The sequence below is a fragment of the Pseudoliparis swirei genome, chromosome 21 (genome assembly GCF_029220125.1).
Source record: "Pseudoliparis swirei isolate HS2019 ecotype Mariana Trench chromosome 21, NWPU_hadal_v1, whole genome shotgun sequence".
Lineage (NCBI taxonomy): Eukaryota > Metazoa > Chordata > Actinopteri > Perciformes > Liparidae > Pseudoliparis > Pseudoliparis swirei.
The window spans coordinates 1668024-1680523 of NC_079408.1; the positions used below are offsets into that span (position 1 = coordinate 1668024).

The 12500-nt window shown below is 46.5% G+C and overlaps 2 protein-coding genes across 8 annotated transcripts in view; one reads left to right on the forward strand and one right to left on the reverse strand.

Annotated features, from left to right (window-relative positions):
* LOC130212226 (calcium uniporter regulatory subunit MCUb, mitochondrial-like) overlaps window positions 1-3433 on the reverse strand; it is a 9055-nt gene extending 5622 nt beyond the window's left edge. The window contains exons 1-3 of one of the 7 annotated variants that reach the window (XR_008835249.1): window positions 3228-3433; window positions 2393-2462; window positions 1682-1849 (exon numbers count right to left, since the gene is read on the reverse strand). Coding sequence is in view for 4 of the 7 variants with exons in the window: in XM_056443416.1 (XP_056299391.1) it covers window positions 1682-1849; window positions 2393-2462; window positions 3228-3284 (295 nt within the window). In the remaining 3 variants the exon portion in view is untranslated. The remainder of the gene's footprint in view (window positions 1-1681; window positions 1850-2392; window positions 2463-3227) is intronic. The other 6 variants (XR_008835247.1, XR_008835248.1, XM_056443416.1 and 3 more) reach the window with 6 other exon arrangements.
* Window positions 3434-7512: 4079 nt separating this feature from the next.
* Window positions 7513-12377, forward strand: LOC130212253 (dickkopf-related protein 2-like). Its single transcript, XM_056443449.1, has 3 exons — window positions 7513-7563; window positions 7675-7785; window positions 11648-12377. The coding sequence occupies exons 1-3, from the start codon at window positions 7533-7535 to the stop codon at window positions 12016-12018; spliced, it is 513 nt and encodes a 170-aa protein (XP_056299424.1). The 5' UTR covers window positions 7513-7532; the 3' UTR covers window positions 12019-12377.
* The last annotated feature ends 123 nt before the right edge of the window (window positions 12378-12500 follow it).

Consider the following 12500-nt stretch of genomic DNA (forward strand, 5'->3'; position numbering starts at 1 on the left):
GATTGTGGATCCCAGAAACTTGAAGGTCTCCACCGCAGGAACAGTGCTATTTTGAATGGTGAGCGGGATAGTGTTGGGGGCTCCTCCTGAAGTCCACTGTCATCTCCACAGTCTTGAGCTTGTTCAGCTCCAGGTGGTTCTGTCCACACCAGAGGACCAGCCGTTCAACCTCCCGTCTGTACGCAGACTCGTCACCGTTCCTGATGAGGCCGATGACCGTTGTGTCGTCTGCGAACTTCAAGAGCTTAACAGACGGGTCCTCTGAGGTGCAGTCGTTGGTGTAGAAGGAGAAGAGCAGTGGAGAGAGCACACATCCCTGGGGGGCGCCAGTGCTTATGGTCCGGGTGCTGGATGTGGTTTTTCCCAGCCTCAGCTGCTGCGTCCTGTCTGTCAGGAAGTTTGTGATCCACCGGCAGGTGGGGGCTGGCACGGCGAGCTGGGAGAGTTTGGGTTGTAGAACCTCCGGGATGATCGTGTTGAATGCAGAGCTGAAGTCCACAAACAGAACCCTTGCATATGTCCCTGGGGAGTCGAGGTGTTGCAGTAAATGGTGCAGTCCCATATTTATTGCGTCATCCACCGACCTGTTTGCACGGTAGGCAAACTGCAGGGGCTCCAGCAGGGCCCTGTGACGTCCTTCAGGTGGGTCAACACCAGCCTCTCAAAGGACTTCATGACCACAGACGTCAGGGCGATGGGTCTGTAGTCATTTAATCCTGTGATGGAGGATTTCTTGGGCACCGGGATGATCAAGGAGCGCTTGAAGCAGGAAGGACTTCACAGCTCCAGTGATCGGTTGAAGATCTCCGTGAAGATGGGGACAGCTGTCAGCACAGACTTTCAGGCAGGAGGGGGACACGCCGTCTGGGCCCGGAGCCTTCCTGATCTTCTACCTCTGAAAGAGCCGACTCACATCCTCTTCGCAGATCCTCAGTGCCGGTGGGGGGTTGGATGGGAGAGGTGAGTCAGAGAGTGGAGGTGATTGTTCGATGATGGAGCAGTTGGGCGGGGTGGAAGTGGGCTTGTCGAACCTACAATAGAAGACATTCAGGTCGTCAGCCAGTCGGTGATTGTCCTCAGTGGGGGGGGATGGTCTCTTGTAGTTGGTGAGTACTTCCAGGCCTCTCCAAACTGACGAGGGGTCGTTGGCTGAAAACTTTTTTTCCAGCTTTTCAGTGTAGCTCTTCTTAGCTACCTTGATCTCCCTCGTCAGTGTGTTTCTGGCCTGGTTGTACAGAATCCTGTCCCCACAACCAGGCCAGTGATCATATTGTAGAAAGTACTCATATTTAAAAAGAAATCATAATATCCAAAAAAAGTGATAATATTTTAGAAAGTGATAATAGCTTTTTTTAAATGATAATATTTAAAAAATAGTGATATTTTAGAAAGTGATAATATTAAAAAAATGATCATATTTAAAAATAGTGAAAATATATTTCTTTTAATGATATTAAAAAAAAGAATTGATAATATTTTAGAAAGTGATCATATTTAAAAAAATATATATATTATTAAAAAATATATTTATCATATTTTTGAAAGTGATATAAAAAAAAATATGATATTTAAAAATGATTGATAATGTTTTAGAAAGTGATCATATTTTGAACAAATATATATATATATTTTTAAAAAGTGATCATATTTTGTGTGTGTGTGGAGGGGGGGGGGGGTTCACCTCCGGTGAGCAGGGTGGCCGTGTGCACCCCGGGGTCCTTGGCTGTGATGTCACGCAGCAGGTCACCCACCGTGGTCAACATGGGCGTCACGGTGAAGCGACACTGCTGACCGGCAGGGAGAGAGAGAGAGAGGACGGGGCGACCGAAACTGTAGCGGACAAATGCATCTGGGGAGGGTGGGAGGGAGAGAGAGGGAGGGAGGGAGGGAGAGAGAGAGAGAGGGGGAGAGAGAGAGAGAGACATCAACAGAAAGTACTTTACTCCTACTTACATTTATTTTCATTCCTCTAGCTCTGCTTTACTTCATACAGTGTAGTACTTTAAACAGTATCAGTACTATCAGTAGTATCAGTACTATCAGTAGTATCAGTAGTATAAGTACTAACAGTAGTATAAGTACTATCAGTCGTATAAGTACTAACAGTAGTATAAGTACTATCAGTCGTATAAGTACTAACAGTAGTATAAGTACTATCAGTCGTATAAGTACTAACAGTAGTATAAGTACTATCAGTCGTATAAGTACTAACAGTAGTATAAGTACTATCAGTCGTATAAGTACTATCAGTCGTTTAAGTACATCATTCCTTGCAGAAGCTCATCAGCCTCAGCTGTACTCTGTGTTTACAAGGCAAACCGATATGCTACAGCATGTTAGCATGCTAGCTCACAGCTAACGGCCTGGTTGTTAGTGTGAGTCCCGTGGTTACCATGGTTACCTCTGGATGGGGGCTGACTGCTGAAGCCGGACCCGAGACCAGCGGACCAGACCGGACCGGCCTGGAGAGGAAGAGAACGTTATTATATTCACGAGTCCACGACCAACTACAACTAGAACTAGAACTACAACTAGAACTATATAACTAACTAGAACTACAACTCAGTGGTGTAGTCCAGGGTATACGCAGGTATACGGCGTATACCCACTTATTTTTCAGTCAGCATTGCGTTTACCCACTTCTCAAACACCGCTGGTGCCTGGTGCGCATTATTTATAAAACAGGGCGTTTATCCTTTGCTGTATGGCAGGGCTCTTCAATAGGCGGCCCGCGGGCCGAATCCGGTCCCCGAGCTGTTTTGGACTGGCCCCCGGAGTGTGCTCCAATAAAAAAAAAATCTTACTAGCACCGCCCCCCCCCCCCCCCCCCACCGTCATCAACAACTCTCCTTTGCGCGAGTATACCCACTTCTCCAGGGACCACTACACCACTGCTACAACTATATCTATAACTAACTTTAAATATAACTAAACCATACAGTATAATCTTAACTAAACCTAAAGCTCAAATCTAGAAAGGCGTGTCCCCACAATGTGCAAACAGAGTCCCCAGAAGGCTGGTTAAACAAGCACACACACACACACACACAATCACACACACACACACACACACACACACACACACTCACTTAGAGAAGTACGAGTACAAGCAGGAGAACTGTAGGAGTAGTTTTAGGAGCAGCAGTACTCGTAGTATGTGTAGTAATAGTACACACTCAGCAGTACTCGTAGTATTTGTATCTTTAAGAACCAGATGTTGAACTCACGGAGAAGATTCTGAGTCCTGGAGATTTGAAACGGCAGAAAAACCTGGAGAGCAGCATTCTCCTCTTTTCCTTCTCCTCTTCCTCTTCTCCTTCTCCTCTTCCTCTTCTCCTCTTCCTCCTTTCCTTCTCCTTCTTCTTCAGTGAAGTAAACAGGACGAACCTTCAGGCTGGAATGCTTGTGGGGCGAGTGGTTTTCAGGAGGAGGAGGAGGAGGAGGAAGAAGAAGAGGAGGAGGAGGAAACTTTAAAACAGGAAGTGGTTCTCCACACAGGAAGTGAGTGACACACTCACAGCAAGTTAACCTGTCATTTAAAACAGAAACATCAGAGTATGTTGAACTACTAGTACACATTATGTTGTGTACTCTGATGTCAGACACTGAGCTCCATCTGTTCATGGATTATTAATTTCACTTCATCATTTATAATATATTTAAACTTCCAGAAGTATATAAAGTATTTACCCTGAGCTCCTGAACTACACGCACATCACGTGGTCCAACTCCCAGCATGCATTGCTCTACTGGTTTCTGTCTGTCGGCTGCAGTTCAACATGCAACCACAGGGAGGCGCCAACGTCCCACCGGTCACCTGCTGTAGTACAATAACAAGTACTACATGTACCTCTGAGATGTAGTACACTAACAAGTACTACATGTACCTCTGAGGTAGTACAATAACAAGTACTACATGTAACTCTGAGGTAGTACAATAACAAGTACTACATGTACCTCTGAGATGTAGTACAGTAACAAGTACTACATGTACCTCTGAGGTAGTACAATAACAAGTACTACATGTACCTCTGAGATGTAGTACACTAACAAGTACTACATGTAACTCTGAGGTAGTACAATAACAAGTACTACATGTACCTCTGAGATGTAGTACACTAACAAGTACTACATGTACCTCTGAGATGTAGTACACTAACAAGTACTACATGTACCTCTGAGGTAGTACAATAACAAGTACTACATGTACCTCTGAGATGTAGTACAGTAACAAGTACTACATGTACCCCTGAGGTAGTACAATAACAAGTACTACATGTACCTCTGAGGTAGTACAATAACAAGTACTACATGTACCTCTGAGATGTAGTACAGTAACAAGTACTACATGTACCTCTGAGGTAGTACAATAACAAGTACTACATGTACCCCTGAGGTAGTACAGTAAGAAGTACTACATGTACCTCTGAGGTAGTACAGTAACAAGTACTACATGTACCTCTGAGGTAGTACAGTAAGAAGTACTACATGTACCTCTGAGGTAGTACAATAACAAGTACTACATGTACCTCTGAGGTAGTACAGTAAGAAGTACTACATGTACCTCTGAGGTAGTACAATAACAAGTACTACATGTACCTCTGAGGTAGTACAGTAACAAGTACTACATGTACCCCTGAGGTAGTACAGTAAGAAGTACTACATGTACCTCTGAGGTAGTACAATAACAAGTACTACATGTACCTCTGAGATGTAGTACAGTAACAAGTACTACATGTACCTCTGAGGTAGTACAATAACAAGTACTACATGTACCTCTGAGGTAGTACAGTAACAAGTACTACATGTACCCCTGAGGTAGTACAGTAAGAAGTACTACATGTACCTCTGAGGTAGTACAATAACAAGTACTACATGTACCTCTGAGATGTAGTACAGTAACAAGTACTACATGTACCTCTGAGGTAGTACAATAACAAGTACTGCATGTACCTCTGAGGTAGTACAGTAACAAGTACTACATGTACCCCTGAGGTAGTACAGTAAGAAGTACTACATGTACCTCTGAGGTAGTACAATAACAAGTACTACATGTACCTCTGAGGTAGTACAGTAAGAAGTACTACATGTACCTCTGAGGTAGTACAATAACAAGTACTACATGTACCTCTGAGGTAGTACAGTAAGAAGTACTACATGTACCTCTGAGGTAGTACAATAACAAGTACTACATGTACCTCTGAGGTAGTACAGTAAGAAGTACTACATGTACCTCTGAGGTAGTACAGTAAGAAGTACTACATGTACCTCTGAGGTAGTACAGTAACAAGTACTACATGTACCTCTGAGGTAGTACAGTAAGAAGTACTACATGTACCTCTGAGGTAGTACAATAACAAGTACTACATGTACCCCTGAGGTAGTACAATAACAAGTACTACATGTACCTCTGAGGTAGTACAGTAACAAGTACTACATGTACCTCTGAGGTAGTACAGTAACAAGTACTACATGTACCTCTGAGGTAGTACAATAACAAGTACTACATGTACCTCTGAGGTAGTACAGTAACAAGTACTACATGTACCCCTGAGGTAGTACAGTAACAAGTACTACATGTACCTCTGAGGTAGTACAGTAACAAGTACTACATGTACCTCTGAGGTAGTACAATAACAAGTACTACATGTACCTCTGAGGTAGTACAATAACAAGTACTACATGTACCTCTGAGGTAGTACAGTAAGAAGTACTACATGTACCTCTGAGGTAGTACAGTAACAAGTACTACATGTACCCCTGAGGTAGTACAGTAAGAAGTACTACATGTACCTCTGAGAGGTAGTACAGTAACAAGTACTACATGTACCCCTGAGGTAGTACAGTAAGAAGTACTACATGTACCTCTGAGGTAGTACAGTAACAAGTACTACATGTACCCCTGAGGTAGTACAGTAAGAAGTACTACATGTACCTCTGAGAGGTAGTACAGTAACAAGTACTACATGTACCTCTGAGGTAGTACAGTAACAAGTACTACATGTACCTCTGAGGTAGTACAGTAACAAGTACTACATGTACCTCTGAGATGTAGTACAGTAAGAAGTACTACATGTACCTCTGAGGTAGTACAGTAACAAGTACTACATGTACCCCTGAGGTAGTACAATAACAAGTACTACATGTACCCCTGAGGTAGTATAGTAACAAGTACTACATGTACCTCTGAGGTAGTACAGTAACAAGTACTACATGTACCCCTGAGGTAGTACAATAACAAGTACTACATGTACCTCTGAGGTAGTACAGTAACAAGTACTACATGTACCTCTGAGGTAGTACAATAACAAGTACTACATGTACCTCTGAGATGTAGTACAGTAACAAGTACTACATGTACCTCTGAGGTAGTACAGTAACAAGTACTACATGTACCCCTGAGGTAGTACAGTAACAAGTACTACATGTACCTCTGAGGTAGTACAATAACAAGTACTACATGCCCCCCCCCCCGCCCCCCCTTTCAGGTGTATCGATGAGGGGGCGCGCGGGTATCGATGTGCGCGTGTCCTATAAAGGCTCGAGGAGCTTCACCTGGGCACGAGCAGCGGGACCGGAGACACCGGAGACACACCGGTGAGACACACCGGAGACCCACCGGAGACACACCGGTGACACACCTGACCCACCGGAGACCCACCGGAGACACACCGGTGAGACACACCGGAGACACACCTGACCCACCGGAGACACCGGAGACACACCGGTGAGACAACGGAGACTCACCTGGCCGACCGGAGACTCACCGAAAAACAGGAGACATACCGGGGACCCACCGGAGAGAGTAGCCGGACGTCCCGCGAGCTCTAGGTAAGTCGTGATTGGGTATCTGCTTTTCAAAATAAGAGCTCACCTGTACATGTTAACGGAGGCCGGAGGGTCTGTGACGTCATGGTTTCTGCTCCTCGACCTGCAGCACCGGTCATGACCCGTCACCTGCTGCTGATGGTGCGTGTCGCGCTCGTGCTCGCGGCGTGCTCCCGCGGCTCGGCGGGGTCGCGCATCCGACTGAACTCCATCCGGACCGTGATCCTCAGGGAGGGGCACGCGCTGCCCGCCAACCGGAGCACGTGGGGGCCGAGCCTGGGCCTGGCGGTGAGTGTGTGTGTGTGTGTGTGTGTGTGTGTGTGTGTGTGTGTGTGTCTCTCTGTGTGTGTGTGTGTGTGTGTGTGTCTGTGTGTGTGTGTCTGTGTGTGTGTATGTCTCTGTGTGTGTGTCTGTGTGTGTGTGTGTGTCTCTGTGTGTGTGTGTGTGTGTGTGTGTGCGTGTGTGTGTGTGCGTGTGTGAGAGAGTGTGTGAGAGTGTGTGCCCATGACGTCATCTCTCTCTCTCTCTCTCTGTCTCTGTCTCTCTCACTCTTTCTCTCTCTTTCTCTCTCTCTTCAGTTCCATCAGTGCATCAGTGACCTGGAGTGCAGTGAGGGGAGCTACTGCCACGCCCCCTCTCAAGGCTCCGCCCCCCCGCGCTGCCACACCTGTCGCAGGAGGAAGAGGCGTTGCCACAGGGACGGGATGTGTTGCCCCAGCAACCGCTGCAGCAACGGTAAGATCAAAGGCTTTCTGTCCCTCCTCCTTCCTCCTCTCCATCAACATGAAGTCTCAGGTGTTCCTCCTCTTCATCAACATGAAGTCTCAGGTGTTCCTCCTCTTGCAGACGTCTGCATGGCCGACGCCGCCGTCACGTCTCAGATGATCCCCGACCACGACGGAGGGAGGACAGCTCCGTCCCGAGGGTGGAGGAAGAGAGGCAGGGCGGAGGTCAAAGGTCAGCCATGAGTATTATTATTGTTATTATTATTATGGACCGACTGGGTTGTGTTTAGAGATGAACCATGATGAGTAAAGTAGAACACGTCATAATAACTTATTATAACTCATAATAACTTGTTATAAATCATAATAACTTGTTATAACACATAATAACTCATAATAACTTGTTATAAATCATAATAAATCATAATAACTTATTATAACTTGTAATAACTCATAATAACTTGTTATAACGCATAATAACTCATAATAACTGATTATAACTCATAATAACTTGTTATAACTCGTAATAACTCATTATAACTCATAATAACTTGTTATAACTCATAGAAAACTTGTTATAATGTATTATAACTCTTAATAACTTATTATCAATAAATCATAAAACTATGAAAAAGAAAAGTTTAAATTATTTTACACAAATTCTAAAACAAAATAATCTAAATATCCGACATGTTTTAATGTTAATGCTCGTGACATGTTCAAGGATCGTCAGTTTTTACAGCTACTGACGTTTTCTGTGCTTGTGACAGTCGATTCCTCCTAAAAGAAGAAGAAGAGTTTTCATTTGTTCTCTTCATTCATAACCCACTGGCTCTCTGCATCGAGGCCTCTGATTGGCCCAGACCAGTCCCTGTGTAACGTGCTCCCTGTGTAATGTGCTCCCTGTGTAACGTGCTCCCTGTGTAGCATGCTCCCTGTGTAACGTGCTTCCTGTGTAATGTGCTCCCTGTGTAACGTGCTCCCTGTGTAATGTGCTCCCTGTGTAACGTGTTCTCTGTGTAACGTGCTCCCTGTGTAACGTGTTCTCTGTGTAATGTGCTCCCTGTGTAACGTGCTCCCTGTGTAACGTGTTCTCTGTGTAATGTGTTCCCTGTGTAACATGTTCCCTGTGTAATGTGCTCCCTGTGTAACGTGTTCCCTGTGTAACGTGCTCCCTGTGTAACCTGCTCCCTGTGTAACGTGTTCCCTGTATAACGTGCGCCCTATGTAACATGCTCCCTGTGTAACATGCTCCCTGTGTAACGTGTTCCCTGTGTAACGTGTTCCCTGTGTAACGTGTTCTTTATGTAACGTGCTCCCTGTGTAACATGCTCCCTGTGTAACGTGTTCCCTGTGTAACGTGTTCTCTGTGTAACGTGTTCCCTGTGTAACGTGCTCCCTGTGTAAGGTGTTCTCTGTGTAACATGCTCCCTGTGTAACGTGTTCCCTGTGTAACATGCCCCCCTGTGTAAAGTGTTCTCTGTGTAACGTTCTCCCTGTGTAACATGCTCCCTGTGTAACGTGTTCCCTGTGTAACATTCTCCCTGTGTAACGTGTTCTCTGTGTCACGTGTTCTCTGTGTAACGTGCTCCCTGTGTAACATGTTCCCTGTGTAATGTGTTCCCTGTGTAACGTGTTCTCTGTGTAACATGTTCCCTGTGTAACGTGTTCCCTGTGTAGCATGCTCCCTGTGTAACATGCTCCCTGTGTAATGTGCTCCCTGTGTAACCTGCTCCCTGTGTAACGTGCTCCCTGTGTAACGTGTTCTCTGTGTCACGTGTTCTCTGTGTAATGTGCTCCCTGTGTAACATTTCCCTGTGTAACGTGCTCCCTGTGTAATGTGCTCCCTGTGTAATGTGCTCCCTGTGTAACATGTTCCCTGTGTAACGTGTTCCCTGTGTAACCTGCTCCCTGTGTAAAGTGTTCCCTGTGTAACGTGCTCCCTGTGTAACGTGCTCCCTGTGTAACATTCTCCCTGTGTAACGTGTTCTCTGTGTCACGTGTTCTCTGTGTAACGTGCTCCCTGTGTAACATGTTCCCTGTGTAATGTGTTCCCTGTGTAACGTGTTCTCTGTGTAACATGTTCCCTGTGTAACGTGTTCCCTGTGTAACATTCTCCCTGTGTAACGTGCTCCCTGTGTAACGTACTCCCTGTGTAACATTCTCCCTGTGTAACGTGTTCTCTGTGTCACGTGTTCTCTGTGTAACGTGCTCCCTGTGTAACATGTTCCCTGTGTAATGTGTTCCCTGTGTAACGTGTTCTCTGTGTAACATGTTCCCTGTGTAACGTGTTCCCTGTGTAGCATCCTCCCTGTGTAGCATGCTCCCTGTGTAACATGCTCCCTGTGTAACGTGCTCCCTGTGTAGCATGCTCCCTGTGTAACGTGTTCTCTGTGTCACGTGTTCTCTGTGTAATGTGCTCCCTGTGTAACATTTCCCTGTGTAATGTGTTCCCTGTGTAACGTGTTCTCTGTGTAACATGTTCCCTGTGTAACGTGCTCCCTGTGTAATGTGCTCCCTGTGTAATGTGCTCCCTGTGTAACGTGTTCCCTGTGTAACGTGTTCCCTGTGTAACCTGCTCCCTGTGTAACCTGCTCCCTGTGTAAAGTGTTCCCTGTGTAACGTGCTCCCTGTGTAACGTGCTCCCTGTGTAACATTCTCCCTGTGTAACGTGTTCTCTGTGTCACGTGTTCTCTGTGTAACGTGTTCCCTGTGTAACGTGTTCCCTGTGTAAAGTGTTCCCTGTGTAACGTGCTCCCTGTGTAACATTCTCCCTGTGTCACGTGTTCTCTGTGTCACGTGTTCTCTGTGTAACGTGTTCCCTGTGTAACATGTTCCCTGTGTAACGTGCTCCCTGTGTAACGTGTTCCCTGTGTAACGTGTTCTCTGTGTCACGTGTTCTCTGTGTAACGTGTTCCCTGTGTAACGTGTTCCCTGTGTAACGTGCTCCCTGTGTAACATTCTCCCTGTGTAATGTGTTCCCTGTGTAACGTGCTCCCTGTGTAACGTGTTCCCTGTGTAACGTGCTCCCTGTGTAACGTGCTCCCTGTGTAAAGTGTTCCCTGTGTAACATTCTCCCTGTGTAACGTGTTCCCTGTGTAACGTGCTCCCTGTGTAACGTGTTCCCTGTGTAACGTGCTCCCTGTGTAACGTGCTCCCTGTGTAAAGTGTTCTCTGTGTAACATGCTCCCTGTGTAACGTGCTCCCTGTGTAACGTGTTCCATGTGTAACGTGTTCCCTGTGTAACATGCCCCCTGTGTAGTGTTCTCTGTGTAACGTTCTCCCTGTGTAACATGCTCCCTGTGTAACGTGTTCCCTGTGTAACGTGTTCCCTGTGTAATGTGCTCCCTGTGTAACGTGCTCCCTGTGTAACATTCTCCCTGTGTCACGTGTTCTCTGTGTAACGTGCTCCCTGTGTAACGTGCTCCCTGTGTAACGTGTTCCCTGTGTAACGTGTTCCCTGTGTAACGTGCTCCCTGTGTAACGTGCTCCCTGTGTAACGTGCTCCCTGTGTAACGTGCTCCCTGTGTAACGTGCTCCCTGTGTAATGTGCTCCCTGTGTAACGTGTTCCCTGTGTAACGTGCTCCCTGTGTAACGTGTTCCCTGTGTAACATTCTCCCTGTGTAACGTGTTCCCTGTGTAACATTCTCCCTGTGTAACGTGTTCCCTGTGTAACGTGCTCCCTGTGTAACGTGCTCCCTGTGTAACGTATTCCCTGTGTAACGTGCTCCCTGTGTAACGTGCTCCCTGTGTAATGTGTTCTCTGTGTAACATCTTCCCTGTGTAACCTGCTCCCTGTGTAACGTGTTCCCTGTGTAACGTGTTCCCTGTGTAACGTGTTCCCTATGTAATGTGCTCCCTGTGTAACATGTTCCCTGTGTAACGTGCTCCCTGTGTAACGTGTTCCCTGTGTAACGTGTTCCCTGTGTAACGTGTTCCCTATGTAACGTGCTCCCTGTGTAACATGTTCCCTGTGTAACGTGTTCTCTGTGTAACGTGTTCCCTGTGTAACGTGTTCCCTGTGTAACGTGCTCCCTGTGTAATGTGTTCTCTGTGTAACGTGCTCCCTGTGTAATCTGCTCCCTGTGTGCAGGCCAGCTGGGCGCCCCCTGTGTGCGCTCCCCCGACTGCTCCCCGGGGCTGTGCTGCGCGCGACACTTCTGGACCCGCATCTGCAAACCCGTGTTGCAGGGGGGACAGGTTTGCACGCGACACCGCCGCCGGAAGGGAACCCCCGGCCTGGAGCTGTTCCAGCGCTGCCCCTGTGGCGACGGGCTGCGCTGCAGGACGCCAAGGCGGCCCGGACCCCGCTCTTCATCGACGTCGTCTTCGATGGCGGCGGCGGCAGCGAAGTCCAAGTTCACGGCGCCCTCGTCCCACCGCGCGGCGCCGCTGTCCTTGTCGGCAAAGTCCTCCTCCTCCTCGTCTTCGAAGGCCAGACTCCACGTGTGCCAGGAGAACTGAAGAGAAGAAGAGCGAGGGGAGGGGCCTAAACCACCTGGTCACACCGATAAGCCCCGCCCCAAAAAAACACTCATCGCTAACGAGCTTCCTGTCGCCGCCTAAACTCTGTGAGCGAGACGAGAGAAACTTCAAAGACATCAACATGTAAACACTTTGTTACTTTATCAACATGTAAACATGTTGTTACTTTGTCAACATGTAAACACTGTTACTTCATGTCAACATCAACATGTAAACATGTTGTTACTTTGTGTCAACATCAACATGTAAACACTTTGTTACTTTGTGTCAACATGTAAACACTTTGTTACTTTGTGTCAACATGTAAACACTTTGTTACTTCATGTCAACATCAACATGTAAACATGTTGTTACTTTGTGTCAACATGTAATCACTGTTACTTCATGTCAACATCAACATGTAAACATGTTACTTTGTGTCAACATCAACATGTAAACACTTTGTTACTTTGTGTCAACAT

Bases quoted from the DNA above. Each gene is read 5' to 3' on its own strand.
- LOC130212253 (XM_056443449.1), top strand. From the start codon at position 7,533: ATGTGTTGCCCCAGCAACCGCTGCAGCAACG. The intron at 7,564-7,674 runs GTAAGATCAAAG...CTCCTCTTGCAG, and splicing joins CAGCAACCGCTGCAGCAACG to ACGTCTGCATGGCCGACGCC. The intron at 7,786-11,647 runs GTCAGCCATGAG...CCCTGTGTGCAG, and splicing joins AGGCAGGGCGGAGGTCAAAG to GCCAGCTGGGCGCCCCCTGT.